General features: G+C 39.1%; 1 protein-coding gene and 2 pseudogenes across 3 annotated transcripts; all 3 read left to right on the forward strand.

The window, feature by feature from the left end:
* The first annotated feature begins 200 nt into the window (after positions 1 to 200).
* On the forward strand, positions 201 to 8,303 carry LOC110063143 (putative histone-lysine N-methyltransferase PRDM6). 3 transcript variants are annotated; one of them, XM_020770097.2, is made up of 5 exons: positions 201 to 434; positions 4,410 to 4,632; positions 5,151 to 5,425; positions 5,832 to 6,081; positions 6,402 to 8,303. In XM_020770097.2, exons 1-5 carry the CDS (start codon positions 429 to 431, stop codon positions 7,145 to 7,147), a joined length of 1,500 nt encoding a protein of 499 aa, XP_020625756.2. In that variant the 5' UTR covers positions 201 to 428; the 3' UTR covers positions 7,148 to 8,303. The 3 variants fall into 3 exon arrangements, with proteins under 3 accessions (XP_020625756.2, XP_020625757.2, XP_089151924.1); XM_020770098.2 differs by lacking the exon at positions 201 to 434 and adding an exon at positions 921 to 3,047; XM_089295798.1 differs by lacking the exon at positions 201 to 434 and having other exon boundaries at positions 4,404 to 4,632.
* Positions 8,304 to 8,370: 67 nt separating this feature from the next.
* On the forward strand, positions 8,371 to 15,449 carry LOC149108102 (uncharacterized; annotated as a pseudogene).
* Positions 15,450 to 16,071: 622 nt separating this feature from the next.
* LOC149108103 (uncharacterized) lies at positions 16,072 to 19,686 on the forward strand (annotated as a pseudogene).
* Positions 19,687 to 24,302: the final 4,616 nt, after the last annotated feature.

Consider the following 24,302-nt stretch of genomic DNA (forward strand, 5'->3'; position numbering starts at 1 on the left):
GACACTGAACAAGTCCAAACAACTTGCGTTTTCCTAACTTTAACAACTGTTGCGAATTATTCAGCCCGTATGAAAGTTCGTTAATTAATCTCAAAGATGTTTTTTTTCCCTTTTATTGTCTATATCGTATTGATAAAGAGCTTTGTTCTTTCAACCGTGATAAGTCCATTATATAACAAGTGGCACATGATCACTTGTTTTCGAAATCGCCAACCAGTTTTGACATCATAATAGCCTGTGTGCATATGACGCACGTCAGTAGTAAGCCGAGCAGCCTACCGGTGCGGCAACGTTTTTACTCCAAGCTCTCACAAATCAAGTGAAAAAATCAAAGCCATCAGCATTGTTGAAGTGCAACTGGCGAAATTTGATCTTTCCCGAAGAGGACGGAGCAACTCATAGAAAGTGGCATAAGAGAGGGATTAAATATGATGGTAGGTTTTCGCGCCGAAACTGACATAATCCACGTAACTTTCCGGCCATAACAAACTTCTCGTTTTACATATTCGTAGACGGGCTATAATTGGTTTTTGTAGTGTAAGCGAAGTTCTTCACTTCAAAGCCAAAGCTGATCCTATGGCCATTTTATCGAACGTTTCTTGCCTAAAATAACTGTTGTTTTGTGTTAATGATCTTTAGGACTACCTGAAGCGTGTGGAATTTTTTCCTGTTTCGGACTTTTTTGATTTTTCGACCTAGGATCTTATATTCTTCAGACACTTGTAGCAAAAGGTAGAGGAATATTCATCCTAGCTCGCAAGGCGCCAAATAGTGGTTTTACTCAATATCACGAGTGATGTTGGACAGACAGCGAGCGTAACGTGTTTATGACTTACTTCAGGAATTCACGCATGAGCGATTCTTTATTCATCAAACATGTGCAGGCAGTGGAGTATAAAATTAATTACTTGCAGCACGCCAAAACTAAGCAAATAAGTGTAGTTAACTTCGCTTGTAGCCGTTTTGGTTACTTCTCGACAACTGCAGTTTTTACGACCAGTACGAATTTGATTTTACAATCTTGATTGACTACAAGTTTTGAGTTACCGCAAGTTACCGTTACTTCTTTTCTACACTCAGACTATGCAACTTGTTTTGTTTGCAACTTTTTGGACCATGAATTTTTCTATAATCCCTGCAAGACTTTATCATATCTTTTACTGAGACGAACATTTTTCAACTTTGTCAGCTTGATTACCCACAAAACGTTGACAATATCGCGAAAAAGGATTAAGTAATAGTAGGATATTAAGTTTGAAAACAACGGACCTTTCCTTGATCGTTTAGTTCATATTTTTAACCTAATTTTCTTCGTAAATTTTTAATATTTAAATAACCTCAATGTTGAAGTGTATTTTGTTTTGTTGTAAAAAGTCTCAATTCACATGTATGCATCTTTAATACAATAATAATAGATTTCTATTTACATTGTGATATACATTTTTCAGAAAGAAAACGTGACATTGACTGTTTTTTTTAAAATTTGGTATTAGTAAATCAAAACTATATGTATTATACTTTAAATTGATCAGCAAAACCTAGGAGAAACTATTTGTAAAAGAACAAAGAAAAATTAAGAAGGTTTTTCAGTATTGCAGTTTAACGTTGCTTGGAAACCAATGTAAATACCGGTGTGTAAACACATGGATAAATGACTCATTGCCGAGTAATTTTCTTGAAATAACTGATCAATATGTCGGATAATGAACTCCAATATTAGAAATATATAATATAAGTAGGTTCCATTTGTTACACTGCTTAGATCTAAAGCACTTCTGATATTTAACATATTGCGTGATGTAAAGTTGTTATATTGGTAACTGACTGTAAAGCGCATTTGCTTCTGTCTTGTCCAGGTGCCAATTTTGTATTTATTTATTTATTTTTTGTACTGAACTATTTTTAACTTTAAAGAAGAATTAATTCATGTCGTCCATTGTTTACAAATTTATCATAAGTTATTGCTCAGTGACCTGTAGATTTTTTGAGTACGGGTTTCTTGACTTATCTTTTGGCGTGATATTAACAACTTTTAGAAAGATATAAATCGAGATTTGTCGCACTCAATTTTGACAACTAAGATTCTCCCCACTTTTTAGTTTAATTACTTTTCTGATGGGTAACTCTTAGCTTAAGATATAAAGTTCATCAGTTATACTAATGTTTGGCGCTTAAACACAAAGAATATATGACTCTTCAAATTTGGAAAAAGGATACTTTTTGCTACTTACAGTTCAAACGTACGTTTTTGTCGCTCTGAAACTGCACATGTTACGTTTATCATCTTTTCACCGTTTCAGACACTCGCTTGGGGCAATTTGTGATATTAGAACACCTTTGTAGTCAAATATTCAAGGGACGTAATCGCATTGAACTTTTAAATATATTGATGCGACGTATAAGAGCGGTTGCAGTGTAACGACAAAAATAATACATTTAATTGAGGCACAGCTATATTAGTGTTATTTACAAAATACAGTTCCCTTTTTGTCTCAAACAAAAATAGCAAATTCAACGCAGGCACGTAGTTTTTGTTCTCAGGCAAACATCTCGGGGTTATATCTCTGTTGAGCAATATTGACCTACATGTAGATGAGATCGTGCTTTAAGATTTAAACTTTATAGCATTTAACCTAATTGTTAAGGTTAAAATAGGCATTTTTATAAACGACTTTGTTTATAAATAGACTTACAATCAATTAGCAAAGTATCATTTGTTCGTTTTACCTGCGTCAATGTTTTGATTTAAACCGCACAGCGCAAAAAATAGTAAGTTTACATAAGTGGCTGTTGCTTGCTTGGATTTTAAAGTTCACCTCCTGTTTATTAAGTTACCATGGCAAGTTATCGGCGAATGAAAAGTCTGATTTAAAACAAGGTCACAACATAACAACAAGTATTGTACTCTGAGGATCGAAATTGCTCACATTGAAATAAAATTGTCGTTTCTTTGCGCGGATCTTAATGATATCACCAAAAGAGCCCTCTAAGGCTGGAAAGCTTAGAACTGTTATACGAGATGAAAAGAAATTTTCTACCAAGCGATGGTAAGTTTTATTTAGTATTAGTATATATTTTGCATAAAAAGTACAATTTGTGGAGTCTTGACGGGGAGTTCCGTGATGTCTTTTTTGAGCAAAAATACAAGCAATTATTTGAGCCAGAAGAGCCCTTTTACCTTTATAAATTCGGTATCTGATTAAAGCCATTTTTCACAGAACTGTTTCTGATATTTTGGAAAAAGATTTATGGATTAGATAACCACGAAAATATAGATTACGTACCGAAAGTAGCAAAAGTGTGTTGTGAAGGAAATGAAAAGATAAAAGGCATTTTTAAGACGTCTGCAGAACCTTTCCTTTCCCACTTCACATGTCTTTATCTGATTGAAACTAGGAAACGTGAATAAATATTTTTCTAGACGAATATATTACAAGGACAAGGCTAATATACGCATACATAGTTTTTATATCCCTCACTCGATCTTCCAATCTGTCCAATATCACATATAATCAATTTAATTTTTTCGCTTTGTTAGACGTTACGTAAGTGGTGACGTCAGTGGAAATAATTATGGAAATAATCCGGCAGAATTTACCACAACATACCTTAGAATGTTTTTGTTTTTATTATTACTATTATTATTATTAGTTATTATTATTATTATCATTATTTTGAGAAAAAACCCTTTACTTAAAGTGTATCTGAAGTTAGAGGCAACAGGACCAAGAAGAGTCACTTTACTTTCGGTCAGTTACTTCATTTTAGGAGAATACAACTTTAACATCCATTGAAAACCAGACTGATCAGTTGACAAGTAAATTATTAGAATTAACTTATCTCCTAGTTATTGATACTTATGACCCTTTTGTAAACATAAACTGATACATAAACTGTATCGTTTTCCGATATAGTTTATTAAAACCAAACACCAAACTTTGCTTCTCATAGTTTTAACACTTATTACTTAGTGTAATGTATCTCTTAACCAGTAAAATCTCGCCACGTTTTCTAGTTTTTGCTGTCCTTAACGCTTCTTAACGTTTCGAATACTGGAGAAATCAGGTGGAATCATCTTTGCTTGTTACGAAATTTATGACAAGACTATTACTTATATTAAAGCACTGAATATAAAAGTCACCTAAAACAAAGAGGGCAACCAATACTGGATCTTTATATAGGTTTTCTGTCGTCACAAATCTATTTCTGTGTCTTGTGACCTATGTATAACAAAGGTGCTTTTCATCTTTTATTACTGCGGCTTACGTAACTATGTTAATAAATAATATCTTCGATTCGAGAGGAAATTCATAGTGTGTTCGCCTACAAAAGTAATTGTGAAGTTATCTTCAAATAACGCCAGTAGCGTTGAAAATTTCTAAAGTAACGCGCTTTGTTTTGCAATGCAGGCGTCAACTGTTGAAAAGGCGGCGTATTTGAGACCACAGTTCAACCCGGTAAAGACAAAACAGCAGAAGGAAGCAGTGAAGCCCAGTTTTTTTAAGTTTACCGAGCAAGATTTATATGATTACCTGCATCAGAAGAGTGGAAAAGTTGAGACGATTAATCTTGAAGAATCCAGGAATAGGAAACTGGAAGACAATGGTGCGGGGACGGAGAAACAGTCTTCGTGTAAGTTAATCTGTATCTGTTCTAAAGTTCTCTCTTTTTTTGTTTGCTTGTTTACTTGAGAGTAGTGTGATATGCGGACAGAGAAACTATTTAAAGTAAATTTCAAAGCGGAAAGTTGTCTGTTTTAGCTAAGAAAAGCACTTAGTACAACCCGAGATTTCCGAGATTAACACTTAAGTATAACGGAGCATCTTAAATTGGTAAGATCAGCTCGCAAAAACGTTTCATGTACTCGTCAAACGTCCATAATTTTGGAGATGTCATGGTTTGGTACGATAACCTAGGTTGGATAGTAGAGCCTGCTTCAGTTGCATAACAACCAGTCAACATTCAGCTAAAAATCTGGTCGCTAGTCAGTTGTTAAAAAGGGTATCGGGGACGACTGAGAACAATCTTTTAGTTAACTGAAATTTCAGGCGGGCCACTTGTTGAAACTCCATCCAAACTTTCCGAGATAAACATAGATATATCATGGCATACAGATGGAAAATAGAACTCATTCCATGTTTTACCTTCAGTTTGCAGAACATGTAACAAGGTATACAACATACGCTGTCCTATTCACTCATCCCACAACACACCTGACCTTAGCTACCCAGGGGACTGGGACAGCTATGCCATGAAGTCATTCCCTGATGTGGTGCAGTTGTGTAAATCCAGCATCCCAGGCAAGAAGTATGGCGTGGCTGCCAAGCAACACATTCCTGTGGGTACGTGGATAGGTCCTTACGAGGGAAAGCGAATTAATCCAGATGAAATCAACCCAAACATGGACTCCTCGTACTTGTGGGAGGTATGAGAACAAAACAAAAATTACTTGTGTTTAACTGAATGTTACTGACCTATTGAGTGAAGTGTTTCCAGAGTGACTTGACTAAACTCCATCTTCCGAACCTGTCTATTAGTGTAGCTTGTTTATATCTGACAAACTAGATTAATGGTTTTGTGAAGTCATTATCTATCGAGTTTATTTCCTTGATACTCCAAATTAGTGCCTACTCTTCTCCGACAATATCTTCGTGCGATAGATATTGAGCTGATTTATAAATCCTGTTTTGAGTGATATTTCGTTTTACCGTTTAGCTAGTTGTAAAGACCACAAACTGATTACAACAATGTATCCGTTTTTACCTACACAATTACTGATTTCGCTTTTACAATAGAGAATTAATCATTAACTTCATTCTCTTTAATCTCAGATTTACAAAGATGGCCGCCTCTTGTACTATCTTGATGCGACAGACGAGGCCACCTCAAGCTGGATGCGATTCATAAAATGTGCTCGTCACAGAAACGAGCAAAACCTGTTTGCTTTCCAATACTGTGGCAATGTCTACTACCGAGCCTTCAGAGAAATTCCCATAGGGACAGAGTTACTGGTGTGGTATGAAGATCTCTACCCGCAGTACTTTGGGATTCCGTTAAGCATACACGACTTGAATTCAATGGGTGAGTCAACGTTTTCTTCCGTTGTTATGTATTTTATTACCCGGTGTTTATTTATGTTCAAGTAAATGAAAACTGCTGCGTAGGGACGATTTCGGAAATTTTAAAGATCTCAAAGATTTACAAGTGGGCCAAAGACGGCGCGAAAGACGTTGTCTGTTTGGGAATCTGGTACCCAATTAAGTCTCGCAACATGATAGTTCTGCAATGTTTAAACTTTTTAAACTGAAGATTTCTCATTACATTTTGACGACTTTGTTTTGCAACTTTCACTCTTAACTTGACATCAACAGAACTGAACAGTACTTATTTTTTCGCCTCAGGTTCCAGGCCTTACCCAGTGATGGCGACGCCGTACGCAGATGAACAACAAATTTTCCCCGTTCCTCCTCCGACCTCTGCTGCTATGAGACAAGCGTCTCCGCAGGTGACTGGACCTAACCAGAGAACATCACCGCGTGATTCGCCACAAGTAAGAACCGCGCAAGAAAGAGAACTTCAAGCAAACAAACAGATACCAAAGGAAAGCATCAAACGAAAGCACGAAGAAAACGACCGCAGCAACAATGCTAAGAAGGTGAAGCTGCAGAGCACGCAGAAGACTGACGGTCCAAAAGAGATGCTACGGAAGTTAGAAGAGGCACGTCTCAAGGACAAGACAGATCTGCCTTGTGAATGGCCGCGTGTAGCTGACGGAGAATTCATCTTGGAGAATGGCGAACCAAAGATATGGCATTGTGGTCAATGTGACAAATCTTTCGCTCAGCGCAGTCTGCTTCAAATGCACGTCTGTTCCAGAAATCCAAACAGACCTTACCAGTGCGGTCACTGCGCACAGGAGTTCGCGCATCCTAACGAGCTGCGCACGCATGCTGTCATTCATTCTGGCAAAAAGCCATTCAAGTGCGGATTTTGCTCGCGAACCTTCGCCGGAGCCACGACTCTTAACAACCATGTCCGAACCCACACAGGAGAGAGGCCTTTCACCTGTAACAAGTGCTACAAAACTTTTTCACAAGCATCGCAACTCAGCAAGCACAAGAGATCCCTCTATGAATGCTTCTCTTGAGAATTTTTCTGTCGTGAGGACCCCAAGAACAATTTTACATTAGCAACTATAAGATTGCGTGGAGTTGTAAACATTTATATATCACGTTATAAAAAGAGACTCTTGTGTATTTTATAATTAGAAACACTTTGAGCGTAACTCTAAGTAATTTGTATTTCAACGTGTTTTCCTACCTTTCATTGTGGCGTTTTAGTCACACCGGATTTTAAACAACAACGACAGAAAATAACTGTTGGTCTTAACCAGTTAAGTGATTTACAAGTAATATTTACCTGTTTCATTATCGAGTCTTTAAAATTGTTGTTTTTTTACTTATTTCTAACCTTAGCTAGTTAAACTAGGGATGCGTTTCTTTGGAAAAATCCAAGATTGTTTTTTTCAATAAAAGCAAAAACGGATTTTGTCTTTCTGTACTAAACAGATTCATCCATGATCACATTCTTTGGTTCGTTTGATGCACCATGATCCGAGTGATCCTCGATTAATCTGTTTAGTAAAGAAACGCAAAATCCGTTTTCGGATTTAAGAATCCAAACTTCGATTTTCCCAAAAAATTGCACCCTAGTTTAAAAGATTACGGAAACACTGCGCAAATCCGTTTGTGTATTAAGTAATTATTTTAATCAATGGACTCGTTCCAACAAAAGAAAAACTGACGTAGTTCATGTTATCGCAATATTATGGATGAAACTTCACCAGGCGCTCATCACTCAGGAGAATCCAATGGAAGTCATTTTCAGAAAAATTTACCTTTCGTCACCATGGAGATCATAAAGATACAAATTACAGAGGTTGACGACAACGTATCATTAGTATTCTAGAAGACAATCTGCAGGTTAAAAATAGATGTAAATATTGACATAATCTCCTGAGTAATGAGCTCATGGTTATTTTAATTTTATTTTTTTCCAGAAATTCCTCGACTGTCTAGACCAACTCTAAAGGGACACCATAAGTGCTGACGTATATGCGTGTTAAGCTCAAGAGCGAAATATATTTATATACTTGTAAATAAACAGACATTGCTGTATATTTTTGGAAAACCTTTCAAAAAGGTTCGAGAGCAATACATTCGTTTTCTTAATGTATATTTACTTGTGCTTGTAAAATATCACCAACCGGTATTCATTAAAATACACTGCGTTCGTTATTGAAATTCCTTTATTTGAAATTCCATGGAAAAATAGCATTGTTTTAACGTTTCTTCGATAAAAGAAACAAAATTTCTCGCCTTGTTTCCACATAAGGGAGAAAGGTTTTCCACGAGTTGCCGAATTTTTCTTTAAAAAGTTTCCCCCAATTTGTTAAAACGAAAACGAAACTTTTTTCTGTCATTTGCTCTAATCACTCTAAGAAAGTAAGCTTTCCAAGGCTCTAAAAACCATCTCATCTTTATAAGGTATGTTATCTTTCAAACGTGAAGATATCGACATTTATGGAAAAATGTGTAATACGGTTATGCTAAATGAGCCAAAAACTGTCGATATCAAGTCAAAAGATTTTCGAAACCTCCTCGGAAATCTCCGGCAAACGTCGAGAATCTTACTTAAAATTCGTGATATTCGGGAACGCATGTATAGCCTTTAGGAAACATATTCGGAGATTATTCGGAAATATTCAGAAAATGGTAAGACGAATATAAACACTAAAAGCTGCTCCGATTTCTCAGAATGGTTAAAAGTGGCTCAGAATGCAAAAAGGTTTCAATAATTCATAGAGGGAAAAAGACTTTGTTCGAAGGGAAAAATTTGCTCCAATCAAGAGAAGTTGCCATGCAACTTTTCTTTTGAATTTTATTAATTTTTACTGTACATTTTAGTAAAATTACACGAAAAGAAATGCATTAATACTAATAGAACAAATTTAAAATTTTACAGATGTATTTGTCTCCATGAAATAAAACAAAAAAATTATAAAGAAATGAGAACTAAAAGCAGAAATAAAGAAAAACACTAGGAGAAGACAGAGATACTCAAATATTGACATACTCGAGTACAGAGCTTACTGATACAGTATCAGACCTTTTCACACTTTTTATATAGCTTGGCAAGTTTATCATTAGAGTGGAACTCCGTTAATCAGGCCACCAAGTTAATCAGTCTATTTAAAGTGACATCTTGACAAATATATCTCAATTACACTGTTCTTTAACACGCATTCGAAATGCAGACACAAAAATTATATTTCACAGACTCCGTTCAAAGTGTATGAGACAACAAATGGTAGGAATTTCCCGGTTAGTGCTTCAAACCACTTCTAAACGCCAACAGAAGGGCGAACCCCCGTGAAGAAACAATAGAAGGGCCCTGGGACCTACATATCGTGGACCCATGATGCTTCGATGGCTTTTTTCCTTGTTCTTCAAACCATTCGGTAAGTATTTTGCTTTTGCCCTGCTTTTTTTTACAAATTCTAATCGTTTTTTAGGCTATACCTTGTGTTTTTACACAGTAGGTTTCTTTTAGGTGATATTTGTCACTGTTCAGGATATTTAAAATCGTTGAACATGTCCCATAGAGGACACAAGTCGCGTAAAAGGTCTCGTTCTTGGTCGCCATCTTCCCGCCAAAACTCCGTTTCGTCGCCTGACGTACATCATGAAGGGTCTCCGCCGAAACGACGCAAGGACGAAAGCGATTCCCTTCAGAAGATTCTTCAGGCGATTGAACGTCTTTCCAACCGAATAGACTCGTTAGAGTCCCGAGCAAATCAGCCAGAAACTATTGCAGATACTGATTGTAATATATTCGTAACCGGAAGTTGTGTTAAGCTGTTGTATTAACCAAGATGCTTAGAGAATAAAGTTGTTGTGTTGAGCAAGCCTCGTCAACTTGTGTTGTTATGTCACCGAGCCATACTTTTGCTAGTATGTTTCATTTTGGCGACGAGGATGGGATACTCAACATGCACGAAGACGCATGAGAAATCCCGTGAAGTTTTGATTTTCTCTGTGTGAGGAAAAAGGTTTGTTTTCGACCGAGGCAACTTGATCAAAGTTTGAGCACGTGCTATCAAAATGGCGGGAATTGGATTGTTTGGTCGTGTCGGCGAGTTCAGCCCTGAGCGAGAGACTTTTCGTTCCTATGTGGAAAGAATGGAAATGTTCTTCATGGCAAATAATATCATAGAAGAAACAGGCGAGGGTAAAGAGGAAGCCAATCTCGCAGTTGCAAATAGAAAACGTGCTATCTTTCTGACTGAGATTGGACCCGAAGCATATTCTACCCTGAGCAATCTGCTGGCACCAGTGAAACCAAAAGACACTCCTTTTGCGGACATTGTCAAAGCATTGGAGAAACATTACAATCCAGCGCCATTGGAGATAGCAGAGAGTTTTCATTTTGGAACTCGCTTTCAAAAACAAGACGAATCCATCAGTGACTTTATTGTGGCCTTGAAGAAGTTATCGATTCATTGTAACTATGGAAGTTTCTCAACCGAGCTCTGAGAGACCGTTTTGTGTGCGGATTGAACAATCCCAAAATACAGAATAAACTTTTGAACACCGAGGATCTTTCTTTTGAGAAAGCGTGCCAGATTGCAAAGTCAATGGAAATGGCAGAGAAGAACACCCAAGAATTCCGTCCTGTCAGTGCAAGTGATGACAGCCAAGGCATAGTAAATAAACTGGAAACTGTAAACATTAAGGAACCCTCATGTTACCGGTGTGGTGGTAAGCATGCTGCATTTAAGTGTAAATTTAAGTCAGCAAAATGCTACAAATGTAGCAAAGTAGGTCACCTTGCATCAGTTTGTCGCAGTAAAGATGTTGAGTCTAGCATGAAAACAAAACAACCAGGAGCTAAAGGTACTGTTCATAGTGTCTTAGAATCAAACACAGAAGGTTATGATGATAATGATGAGTTAGGTATTTATTCCATGTATGCAGTTGGTACAGATAATCCTACCAACAAAAGTTATACTGTAGAAATGACCATAAATGGTTCACCATGTTCAATGGAAGTAGACACTGCAGCTGATTACTCAATAATGAGTAAGAGCACACATTTTCAGAAATTCAGTAATTTTCCACTTCGTCCGTCAAAAGTTGAATTGAAAACCTATACGGGTGAAACCCTTACATTGTGTGGTGAAATGCTGTGTGATGTAGTGTACAAGGGCCATGAATATACATTGCCAATTATTGTAGCTGATTATGAGAAGAAGCCTACTTTGCTGGGAAGAAATTGGTTAAACCATATAAGGCTTGAGTGGGGTGAAATATTTAGTTTAACAAGATCCGAGTTGGAAAGTGCCAAAAGTCAACTTGATGGATTACTAGTTAAACACAGTGAGTTGTTCAAAGATAGCTATGAGGGCATGAAAGGGTTGGAAGCACACCTCACCATGAAAAATGGTGCAAAGCCCATATTTATTAAGCCACGTAGGGTTCCATATGCACTAAAAGATGAAGTTGAAAAGGAGTTGGATAAATTAGAGAAAAATGGGGTAATCGTTAAAACTGACAGATCAGACTGGGCAAGCCCAATAGTAGTTGTGCCAAAGGCTGACAAATCGGTTAGAATTTGTGGGGACTACAAAGTAACCATCAACTCTGCTGTTGAAGATGAGCAGTATCCCCTTCTCACCCAACAGGACTTGTATGCTGCCCTCTCGGGATCAAAATTTTTCAGCAAACTTGATTTGTCGCATGCATATGCTCAGCTAAGTGTTGATAAAGCAAGTCGTGAGTACCTGACAATTAGCACACACAAGGGACTCTATTCCTACAGCAAATTACCCTATGGGGTTAAATCAGCACCTAAAATATTCCAAGCTAAAATGGATATGATTTTGCAAGGAGTAGAAAAATGTGTGTGTAAGCAGGATGACATTCTTATTGGTGGTGTCAGTTGGCAGGAGAAAATCCTGGCTGAGGTATTGGAGAGGTTGCATAAATATAACCTGCATTTGAAGATGGCAAAGTGTGAATTTCTGAAGAGGGAAGTTGTCTATTTGGGTTTGAAGATAGATGCTGAAGGTTTGCACCAGTTGAGGAAAAAGTGGATGCTGTAAAAAGGGCACCAGTACCACAAAACGTCAGTGAGTTGAGATCTTTTTTGGGTATGGTCCAGTACTATCACCCATTTCTACCAGGTTTAGCAACCACACTAGCACCACTACATGAGCTCCTCAAAAAGGGTGTCCAGTGGACATGGACAAAAGAGCGTCAGCAAGCATACGAAGCTTGTAAACAAGGTCTCACCAGTGATGCACTGTTGGTGCATTATGATGGGGACCGTGAACTGAGACTTGCTTGTGATGCGTCCAGCTATGGAATTGGAGCAGTTATTAGCCATGTGATGGATGATGGCCAGGAGAGGCCAATAGCCTATGCCTCTCGGACACTGAGTTCAAGTGAAAGGAACTACGCACAAATTGAGCGTGAAGCATTATCAATTGTTTTTGGTGTAAAAAAATTCACCAGTTTTTTGTATGGGCGTAAGTTTACCCTGATCACTGATCACAAACCATTGTTGGCAATTTTCAATCCAAAATCCGCTATCCCCACACTAGCTGCAGCTCGAATGTAGAGGTGGGCTCTAGTAATTTCGGCGTATGACTATGAGATTGAATACAAAAGATCTGAAGACCATGCCAACTGTGATGCTCTCTCAAGCCTACCACATGAGGACTCCACAGTGGGAAGTGAGGGTGTGGTCTACAGTGTGAGTGTAATTGATGATGATTTTCCAATCACTGCAGGAGATATAGGAAAGGCAACCCTTGTAGATCCTGTACTTGGTAAGGTACATCAATTTGTGATGTCAGGTTGGCCAGAAGGGTGTCCTGATGAGACCCTCAAACCCTATCATAATAGAAGAAATGAGCTGTCCTGTGAACAGGATTGTGTCCTTTGGGGCTCTAGGGTGATTATTCCACCAATCTTTAGAGCCAAAATGCTGGGGCAGTTGCATTGGGAAGACCCTGGTATATGTGGTATGAAAGCAATTGCTCGTACATGCATGTGGTGGCCAAAAATGGATCAGGAAATCGAGGAAGCAGTGAGAGTATGTACAGTATGCCAAAATGTTAGAAATGCCCCACCCAGTGCACCCCTGATCCCATGGAAGTGGCCAACTAGACCATTTCAACGGATCCATATTGATTTCTGTCAGAAGAGTAATGATTACTTCCTTGTAGTAATCGATAGCCACTCAAAGTGGATTGAAGTGAAACATATGAGCTCTACAACTACTGAACGGACTATTGATGAGCTCCGTTTAATTTTTGCTACTCATGGTTTACCTGAAGAGGTGATGTCTGACAACGGACCACAGTTTACGTCCATTGAATTTGCTGAATTCATGCGCAAAAACGGCATCAAGCACACGTTCGTTCCACCCTATCACCCTCAATCTAATGGGGCAGCGGAGAGGTCTGTGAGAGTTGTTAAGGATGCTTTAGTTAAACAAGTGCTTGAGGGTAAAACGGGCATCTCTATGAAACACAGACTTGCTAATTTTCTATTTCGGTATCGCACAACCCCTCACAGTACAACTGGTGTGACCCCCGCTGAGTTGATGGTGAAGCGTTGCCCAAGAACAAGATTAAGTCTGATTAAGCCTAATCTGGCACAAGTTGTAGAGAATAAGCAAGAGAAACAGAAAATGTATAAGGATTTGAAATGTAAGAGGGAAAGATCCTTTGTAAGAAATGACAGGGTGCGGGTACGAAACTCGAGGGCTAATTCTAAGACTGATAAGTGGATTCCAGGCACTATAATTAAAGTTTGTGGGCCCAGAACCTATGTAGTTAGGACAGGACACAAAACCAGATATGTGCACACTGATCACATGATAAGAGCACATGATAATGTACCAGATGATGTCAGTGAGCCAGATGTCGTGGTGCCTGAATCAAGTGGTCAGAAAATAAATGATGATAATGTGAATCCTCTCGATAGTACTTCTGAACCACATGTAGATCTGCCCGAAAACGAGGATACTGTTGTATCTCCTTTAGTTGTAAGTCGTCCACCTACAGTTTTGCGAAGATCTCAAAGGATTAGAAAACCAGTTGTTAAACGTAACCTGTAACTGTAGGTTATCACTATGTCTTGGGTATAAGAGCATCCTGAAAATCTGGGGGAAAGCAGTGTAATATATTCGTAACCGGAAGTTGTGTTAAGCTGTTGTATTAACCAAGATGCTTAGAGAATAAAGTTGTTGTGTTGAGCAAGCCTCGTCAACTTGTGTTGTTATGTCACCGAGCCATACTTTTGCTAGTATGTTTCACTGATGATGATGCTTTGTCGATTATGTCGGGTGAAACGTCAGGCTTGGAGATTAGCGAATCTTTGACGACCGAAGCGTCTTTTTAAGACAGCTACTACGCCCATTAGGCCACCCGTAGAGCCTATTCAGGCACCCGTAGCGCCTACTAAGGCACCAACAGAGTCTAGTAAGACATCTGACGAAGCTGAAAACTCAGCGAAATCTAGTGATGATCACAGGCTGTTCCACCCACTTGCCAAGTCAACCTCCTGGAAACCATCAGCTTCTTTCTCCAAGTTTCTTGATACTAATTTTCGGAGAAAATTATCTTTCATCTTAACAGCAATCTCTCGTTATTTTGGATGACTGGGCAAATCCTGAAGTGGATGCACTGTCTGCTCCAAAACTCGATCAACAATTGTTGAATCAAGTACCATTTAAAGTGAAAAAGTTTGCACATGTTCAGGGTGCTTTCTTAATTGCCACGGGCCCACTTTGTGGCCTTCATGATTGTATCGAAAATGATTCAGCTCCAAGTTATGAGGAAATTAAAGTAGCTTTGGAGCAAGCTCTTTGCCTTTTAGGCTCAGACAATGCTCGGCTGTCTATCCTGAGACGACAGAGAGTCCTCGCAGCCATAAACCGTTCGAGGATAAACCTCGCGGAACTACCTCTGCCTAATGCAAAATCATGACTATTCGGAGGTGATTTCCCCTCCTTGGCCTCAAAACAGGCCGAATTGTCCAGGGGTCTCACGAAAAACGTGGCACAAACTACAGGGAAATCCTTTGCTAGACGTAATAATAAATCCCAGTCCCAAAGCAGACATCGAGGAGACACCTTTAACAAGGATCAATCCACTGGGTATTCAAAACCCTTATAAATTTCGGTCAAATTACCAAGAGCCTCGTTCAAAAAACGGGCTTTTTCGTTCCCCTCACCAGAAGGGACGTCAGCCAGACTCTCAGAGTGCATAGTGTCTTGGAGAACCCTAACATCGGACTCACAGATTCTCTCAATTGTTTCAGGTTACAAGATAAGTTTCCTCAAAACTCCTTTTCAAAAGTCTCCACCATTTATCCAAACATCGGATCAGGAAGCACTCCTAATATCCCATGAAGTGAACGAGTTATTGCAAAAAGGGGCCATACATAAGACTCCTTTTACCAGAGACGCTTTTTACAGCCGCCTGTTTCTTGTATCCAAAAAGGGAGGATCTATGCGTCTGGTTCCGTAGACCTACGTTCCTTGAACAAGTTCACCGTAATCGGGCATTTCCAGATGAAAAACCTCAGTTGCCTAAAGACGTTGCTATTACCAGGAGATTTTATGACAAATATAGATTTAAAAGATGCTCACTTTTCTGTACCTGTTCACGAGTCTTTCCGAAAGTTCCTTCGCTTCATTTGGAAGGGAACATGTTACCAGTTCAAAGCTCTCCCATTCGGCCTGTGTTCAGCCCCCAGAATTTTTACGAAAGTTCTAAAACCTGTTGCCGCATTCCTGAGGAGGAAGGCTATTCGAGTCCTTATTTACCTGGACGACTTTCTTCTTTTGGCTGCAGCAATGGAGGAAGCTGGGAGAAATACTCAGCTGGTAGTGACTCTCCTCTAGTCCCTAGGTTTTCCAATAAACCTCAGGAAATCATTACTGATTCTAACACAAGTGATAACCTTCCTGGGTTTCCAAATAGACTCATTGTGCATGATGATATCACTCCCGGCAGAAAAGGACAACAAATTTCTAGACTGTTGTCACAGTCTGCTCGTTTCTCAAAGTATCACATTGCGAAACCTAGCAAGTTTAATAGGTCTGTTAGAGTCCTCGAGACCAGCCATTTGGCGAGCTCCACTACACTTTCGTAACTTGCAGTCAGATCTGATAAGGGGCCTACAAATAAACCAGGAGTCTTACGACGCTTTGTTTGCCCTGTCATCGAGTGCCAGAGTAGAACTTGCGTGGTGGTTGAAACACCCTCAATGCAAACGGCAGTCCCGTGCACCTTCCTCCATCGGATATGATCATCGCAACTGACGCCTCCAAGAAAGGTTGGGGCGCAGTTCATCAATCCCTTCAGACCAATGGCAGATGGTCACAAAAAGGGTCTCTCCAACACATCAATTATCTGGAGCTAAAGGCGTCCTTTTTGGCTTAAAAACCTTTCTCAAAGGCAAGTTTCACGTAAACGTATCTCTCCAGTTAGACAACAGGACCACCAACGCTTACATCAACAACAAATTTGTCGTTGATGCAAGCGTTGGCGCTTTACGAACGAAGAATATACATTGTATTTACCGTGTGTTTGGGCTCGCACACTTTAAGAACGAAGAATATACATATCGTATTTATTTAGCGCTTTTGGGCTCCCACACTTTAGGCAAACACAAATGGCATGAGAACGAAGAATATAAATTGTATTTAGCGTGTGTTTGGGCTCGCTTTCATAACGAAGAATATGCATTGTATTTAGTGTGTGTTTGGGCTCCCACGCTTTAAGAACGAAGAATATAAATTGTATTTACCGTGTGTTTGGGCTCGCACGCTTTGAGAACGAAGAATATACATATTGTATGTCGGGCATTGTATTTAGCGTGTGTTTTGGGCTCGCACGCTTTAAGAACGAAGAATATACAAAAAATATTCTATGTCTTTACAATAAGATGCATTTTACCAATGAAACACCAATCGAATAAGTGCAATTCCATTGGCACCAATCGTACCACTGGTGGTACCAATGGACGAGTAGAATGGACCCCTACTCAGCCTGAAGCCATCGGAAATATTCAAACTCTTTATAATGACATGCGCTTCACCAATGAAATACCAATGGATTGAGTGCTATTCCATTGGTACCAATCGTACCATTGGTACCAATGGACGAGTAGAATGCACCCCTACTCAGCCAGAAACAACTGGAAATATTCTACGACTTTATAATGAGATGCATTTCACCAATGGAACACCAATCGAATAAGTGCAATTTCATTGGTACCAATTGTACCATTGGTTGGACGAGTAGAATGGACCCCTACTCAGCCTGAAGCCATCGGAAATATCCAGTCTTTATAATAAGATGCATTTCACCAATGGAATACCAATCGAATAATGCAATTCCATTGGTACCAATTGTACCATTGGTTGGACGAGTAGAATGGACCCCTACTCAGCCTGAAGCCATCGGAAATATCCAAAGTCTTTACAATAAGATGCATTTCACTAATGGAATACCAATCGAATAATGCAATTCCATTGGTACCAATTGTACCATTGGTTGGACGAGTAGAATGGACCCCTACTCAGCCTGAAGCCATCGGAAATATTCTAAGTCTTTATGATGACATGCGCTACACCAATGGAATACCAATGGATTGAGTGCTATTCCATTGGTACCAATCGTATCATTGGTACCAATGGAGGAGTAGAATGCACCCCTACTCAGCCAGAAACAATTGGAAATATTCTGCGTCTTTAAAATGAGATGCATTTCACCAATGGAATACCAATGGATTGAGTGCTATTCCACTGGTACCAATCGTACCATTGGTACCAATGGACGAGTAGATTGCACCCCTACTCAGCCTGAAGCCATCGGAAATATTCTAAGTCTTTATAATAAGATGCATTTCACCAATGGAACACCAATCGAATAAGTGCAATTCCATTGGCACCAATAGCACGACAATTCTACGACTTTACAATGAGATGCATTTCACCAATGGTGCAATTCCATTAGTACAAATCATACCATTGGTACCAATGGACGAGTAGAATGGACCCCTACTCAACCTGAAGCCATCGGAAATATTCTAAGTTTTTATAAATCCCCATGTGGAGACATTTCCCAATGGATTACCAATGGACTGAGTGCCATTCCACTGGACTCCGTTTGTGTGTATTGGACAACCCTCAACCAGCTCAATTCACACAACTGTCTCATTTGGGCCTACCGGCTCAACTGGCTTCGAACCAGCTCAAATCGCATCCTGACAGAAACATTTGGAAAGTTACGTACCAGGAATATTTTTAGATGAAAACTATATTCAGTATTGTATAACTTTGAAGAGGCAAGGTTAAAAATTCAGTTGGATTACTGGGTTAAGGGAATAAATATAAGATTGCCCTGACACTTGTACGGTTATGTGTAAGAACTAGTGTACATAGGAGTAAGGGAGCAAACGTATACTGATCACTGCACAGTCCTTATACATTAAGGGTCCTTACACGGACTCCTCATACCACCTTATATTTGTCATTTTATGAAGTGTGAGGTGAGGTACTTCCTGCGGCTGCAGCTGTAGTTCGTCTCCTACTGGTTAAAATGTTAATATTCATTGTTGTTCAAAGAACCATCTCGCTTTTGTGCTTTGGTAGATGTAGCAAACAACTGCAAATCCGTTTGCAGAAACGTGACGGGAACGAACAACGGCGGAAATCTGCTAGCTTAAATATGACGGAAACGTGACTTGGCATTTCCTTTCCGGAAACGTGACGGAATCACGTAGACTTGAATTTTCACGTTTCCGCAAGACGTAAACATAACGGAAACATGGAGTTACATGTTTCCGCCACGTTTCAGAAATACGGAAACATGTGATTTCGTCCCGTGAAAGGGGGTACACGTTCCTCCCAACATATGACTCTGGCCTTAGAGATATGGGATTGGTGTTGGGAAAGAGACATCCTTGTGATAGCTTCTCACATCCTAGGAAGAGACAACGTCTCAGCGGACAAGGAGTCCAGAGAATTCAAGGACATGAGCGAGTGGAAGCTGGTCCGAACAATTATTCAGCCTTTTTTCTGCTGAATTGTCTGACGGATCTGTTTGCGAGTCGCCTAACCAACCAACCGTCGGATTACATCAGTTGGAGACCCGACCCGGAAGCCATCCACACAGACGCCTTTACGATAAACTGGGCTCCTCTACGGAGCTATGCCTTCCCCCTCTTCAATCTGATATCCAAAACCCTACCGAAGGTAACGATCGACCAAACGGAACTAATTCTCCTTGCTCGGCCCAGCCCTGGTGGCCGGTTCTGCTGAGACTTCTAATATCTCAGCTAGTTTTGCTACTGAACAATCCAACCCTCTTAACGGACCCGACCGACCTGAACCGAGTTCATCCAATGTATCCTCGCCTTCACTTGGCCGTGTTTCACATCTCTACCAAGGTTTTCAAGCTGAGGGCATTTCAACAAACGTTGCCGATCCACTCATCGCAGCAACTCGTACCTCCACCTCGTCGTACCTCTGGACGGCAAATTGACCCTCTCTCGTCATCTATAAGTGACATTCTAAATTTCTTAACAGAACCCTTAAACGAAGGCTTAGCATACCGATCACTTAACGTCCTTCGTTCTGCTATTTCATCAACTCATCCAAAGATAGACAGTTTTTCAGTGGGTCAGCATCCTTACGTTGCTAGGATCCTTAAAGGAGCTCTCAATAAACGTCCTCTCAAGCGCAGGTATTCCCATACCTGGAATGTTGATGCCATGATTGAATACATGATTTCTTTGTGGAAAAGCAGCACCCTATCAATTAAAACTATCTCATTGAAGTTAGCACCCTGTTTGCATTAACCTGTCCTGAACAGATTTCTACCTTGGCTTCCCTGGATCTCAGACATTGCAGCGTCCTTCCAGGAGTTTCTTTCAAACTCACCGTCCCTAGAAAAACTGGCAATGCGGATGAACCAGCGGAAGCAATTTTTTGCCCGCTTTGACCAAGACAAGAAGCTCTGTCGTCCCGTGGATTGTTTTAGACAATATGTAAAATTATCCAGGAATGTTTGACCCGTTATCCCGTCTTCTCTTCCCAATAAGTTGTTTATTTCATTTAAACGCCCCCACAAACCGGTCACTTCTACGACGTTGGGGCGTTAGCCACGAACCTTTATGAGTCCAGCAGAAATAGACAGTCAAATTTTTAAAGCTCACTCTGTGCGTGGTGCATCTACGACAGCAGCAGCCAATGCATTTGTCCCGCTGTCGAGTATCATGCCAATAGCCGACTGGTCTTCTGCTTCAACTTTCAGAACATTTTACTATAAACCCTTGTTTACTTCAGACTTTGCTACAGGGGTCTTATCCTCAAAGTAGATCTACGTGTAAACTCAGCTATTCTCCTGTTAAGTTTTGAATTATATATAATATATATAAATGTTTTGTTATGTGGAACCATGGCTGTTTTATCGCTCTTAGTAGCAGCGTTAAAAACTACCATTTGTTGTCTCATATATTTCGAACGGAGCCTGTGAAATATAATGAGAATTATACTAGGGCCGCGAAGCGGCCCTAAGTTATCATTCAAATTATATGAACAGATGAAGTGAGAAATATATGAGCTTCCCACCCTTCTTCCCTCCCTTCTATGGGGTCTCTCTTTTGCCTGTCTATTCCATGGCGTCAAAAAGCCACCGAAGCATCATGGGTCTAAGAGATCTAGGTCCCTGGGCCTTGTGGGTATACCAGGCCCCTTCTACTGTTTCTTCAGGGGGGTTCGCCCTTCTGTTGGCGTTAAAAAGTGGTTTGAAGCACTAACCAGGAAAGTCCTACCATTTGTTGTCTCATTTATTTCTCACTTCAACTGTTCATACAATTTGAATTACAACTTCAGGCCGCTTCGCAGCCCTAGTATAATTCTCATTTTTAACCTTAATTTTGAAAAGCGTCCTTTTTTAACTTCTCGCGGATTTTCTCTTCTTTCTTACACGCGGGTCCAGGTCCGACAACCCGTCTGACACAAGCCTTTTTTCACCAAAAGGTCTTTGAGATATTGTGAAGGTTTACTGATTTTTTTAACATTTCCAATTCCCAGACATGGGTTGCGCATAGTTAAGCCTAATTTATAAAAGTATCTTGTTTGTTTCTTCTTCTGGATCTTTTCTGCTCTTTTTACACGCGAATTCAGTGGCAGCAGCCCGTGTGACACACGTCTTTTCTTCTACAGGGTCTTTGAGACATTTTAAACCTTTTTTTCAATGTTATAAATTTTCGGGTTTCCACAGGTAGGTTGCGCCTAGTCAACCTTAATTTTGAAAAGCATCTTGTTTTTTACCTGGATTTTCTCTGCTCTTTTACACATAGATTGAAAAGGAGCAATCCGTGCTACACTTTCCATTTTCCCCATAAAGTCTTTGAGACGTTTTAAAGCTATTTTATTTTAATATTTTAAAGTTTTGGTATTTCTCACTGGCGGCTTGCGCCTTGTCAATCTTAATTTAAAAATTATCTTGTTTGTTTCTTCTCCTGGATTTTCTCTGCTTTTTTATACGCGGATTCAGCAACCCGTGTGACGCACGCCTTGTTTCCTCAAAGGGTCATTGAGACGTTTTGAAGCCTCTTTTTTACAATCTTTTTTTTTATTTTTCGCACACCAAAGGAAGGTTGGACGTAGTCAGCCTTGATTTTGAAAAGCATCTGGTTGCCTACTTTTAATCTCCTGGATTTTCTGTGTATTTTGTTACACGTGGATTCAGTGACAGCAATCCGTATGACACTCAACTCAACTCGACTCAAATCAACTTTACAAAATGTGGCTCGTGTTTCCACCACTTATATTTCTCCCAAACCTCCACTTTAATAATAAAACAGGTTTTGTTGCCAATAACTAATTTGTTGCCAATGACTAATTTCATTACTTTTATTGCCAATGACTCCATGGAGGCACGAAAGCACATGATATTCTATTCTTGTCTCAAAATACCACAAGATTTATCTGGCGATATCATTTCATCACGTGACTGTTTCTGCACAAAATAAATTATCTGATATTTAATGGATACTGATAGGACTTTGGAAAATGTTAATCAGAAAGCTAGAAACTGAATCAGGACGAGTTGTTAAGGATAGAAGCTTCTAGTATTTAGAACCTCACACAATTTGTCACTGCGTCTGCAAGATCTTTTCGAGTGCTAATTTCAATTTATTAAGGATATTACGCCTGTTGAAAAGATGAAAACAGGGAACTCTGACAGAAAAGACAAAACCTGGCATCAACTACAATGATATTAAATAAGAAAAACATAACAAAATAAACGTAACAAAATAATAACAAAGAATACAAAAATTTACAAATCTCGTAAGCTCTCTGCAAGATCTTTTTCAATACTAATTACAATTGATCAAGAAATTACGGCTGTTGCAAAGGTGAAAACGATGCAATCGGACAGAAAAGACAAAACCTAGCATCAACTGCAATAACGGTTAACAACAAATCCTTTCAGATGGCAAAATACAAAATTTACTCACAGTTGTCCAGCGTTTGGTTCCGTTGTTCATGATGTTTTGAAAGGATTTTAAAGGTTGCACTAGGCTGTTTCAACTAATTTTCAGCCGTTCGATGTTATGTTTTTCTTTCATTGTGGAACTATTCTCTCGTTACCTCTTTGAATCTGTGTTATTCCGTCATCAGTTGTACAGTTGCCCGGGTTCCATCCTTGTAATCCTGAACTTCAACCCAAAATAGTTGTTCTGTTTTGCTCTTTATCTTTTAATCTTTTCATCCAACTTATTTGTATATTTAGTGTTTTTTGTCACCATGATAGGGAAATTAGGAAAGAAAACTTTTGATTATCAGTCCGAACACTGTGCCTTAAGCTTTTATCCAATTAAATTTCGTAAACATACAAAACAATTAAAAAAATAAAAATAAAAAAACGTCTCGTAAACATTTTGCCATCACCCACACTCATCAGGGTTTTTGTAAGAAAAAGTAAATTATTGGTCATAAACAACGAAACTGCTCATTATTATTCTGTAACTTCAAATGTTCCACTTTTCATAATACACCTCTTCAATCTTAACACTCTCCTATGTCTTAATGTTCTAATTAAATCTAGACATGTGATCAATTTCATTGATGTGCGACGTAACCACGTTGACCAAATTGTAAATTCCCTAAACTGGGCTACACATTTGACCGTTACATAGTAAAGTTTTTCTTTATTATTTCAAAAGGTAACTTTTTCGTTATTCTTCTTATTATTCTAATCTTATTTCGTTCATAACTCTGCTGAAGAAGATGGTCTGTCAGGATTCTAGAAAGTTCGTTTTTACAAAGAAAGAGTTTGGTATGCAGCCATTGTTTCTAAACACAATTGATCGACTCATTTTAAGATCGCTCGCCGTACAAATCCTATTTCTTACATAACCAAGCTTTCCATGTCAGACACCCTATAACTCAGTTAACAAGAAATTTAAAAAGAGCCCTTATCAACCAGCCTCTGTAGCATCATTTACAAACACCTTGTGTTCAAAGCGCCATAGCTTACTGATTAAAGGCGAACAAAGGAAACTTGTTATGTACTTGTAATTTTGTGTGAAGTTTATAAGCTTACTACAGTCAGCCACATGTCACATGTCAAAGTATTTTCAATCTTATCTGGATGCCTTAGAAGTCATTAATTTCTAATTCGAGCCTGCTTAAAGAGTTATGTATTTGTGGCATGCTATTACGTTGCTCGCTTGTTATGTAAATTTTTCAGTGTCACTTCGACAAAAGGTGACCTTTTCCTCTCCTCCTCCGCTAATCACTAAATACTCTTTCAGCATAAAAACATCCGTCCCAGAAACATCTTCCTTTCACTTAAATTGAATTTTAGTTTCATTCTTGATAGAAAGAAAGTTAATGATGATCATCCGTTTTATTTGGTAAAAAACACTTTACATGCTTGAATGGCTTTAGAAATTCTTGAACAATACGCCAATCAATGTTACGTATGCAAAATGGTTGGGTTTAAAGGCCATACGGCAAAGAAAAGACTTCACAAATATGCAAACGAAAGGCACATAACACTACAAATATTGCAAAAATTACTATCGCAGATATGCAGTGGGATCCTTCTATAATTCATCAACTTTGGAAGCTTAAGATTTCAAATTTCATATTCAACTACCTTTATAATGACAATAAAAAGGGCCACACGAGCACAGGGTAAA

Source organism: Orbicella faveolata, unplaced genomic scaffold (assembly GCF_042242905.1).
Source record: "Orbicella faveolata isolate gen_17 unplaced genomic scaffold, um_ofav_v1 contig_26, whole genome shotgun sequence".
Taxonomy (NCBI): Eukaryota; Metazoa; Cnidaria; class Anthozoa; order Scleractinia; family Merulinidae; genus Orbicella; species Orbicella faveolata.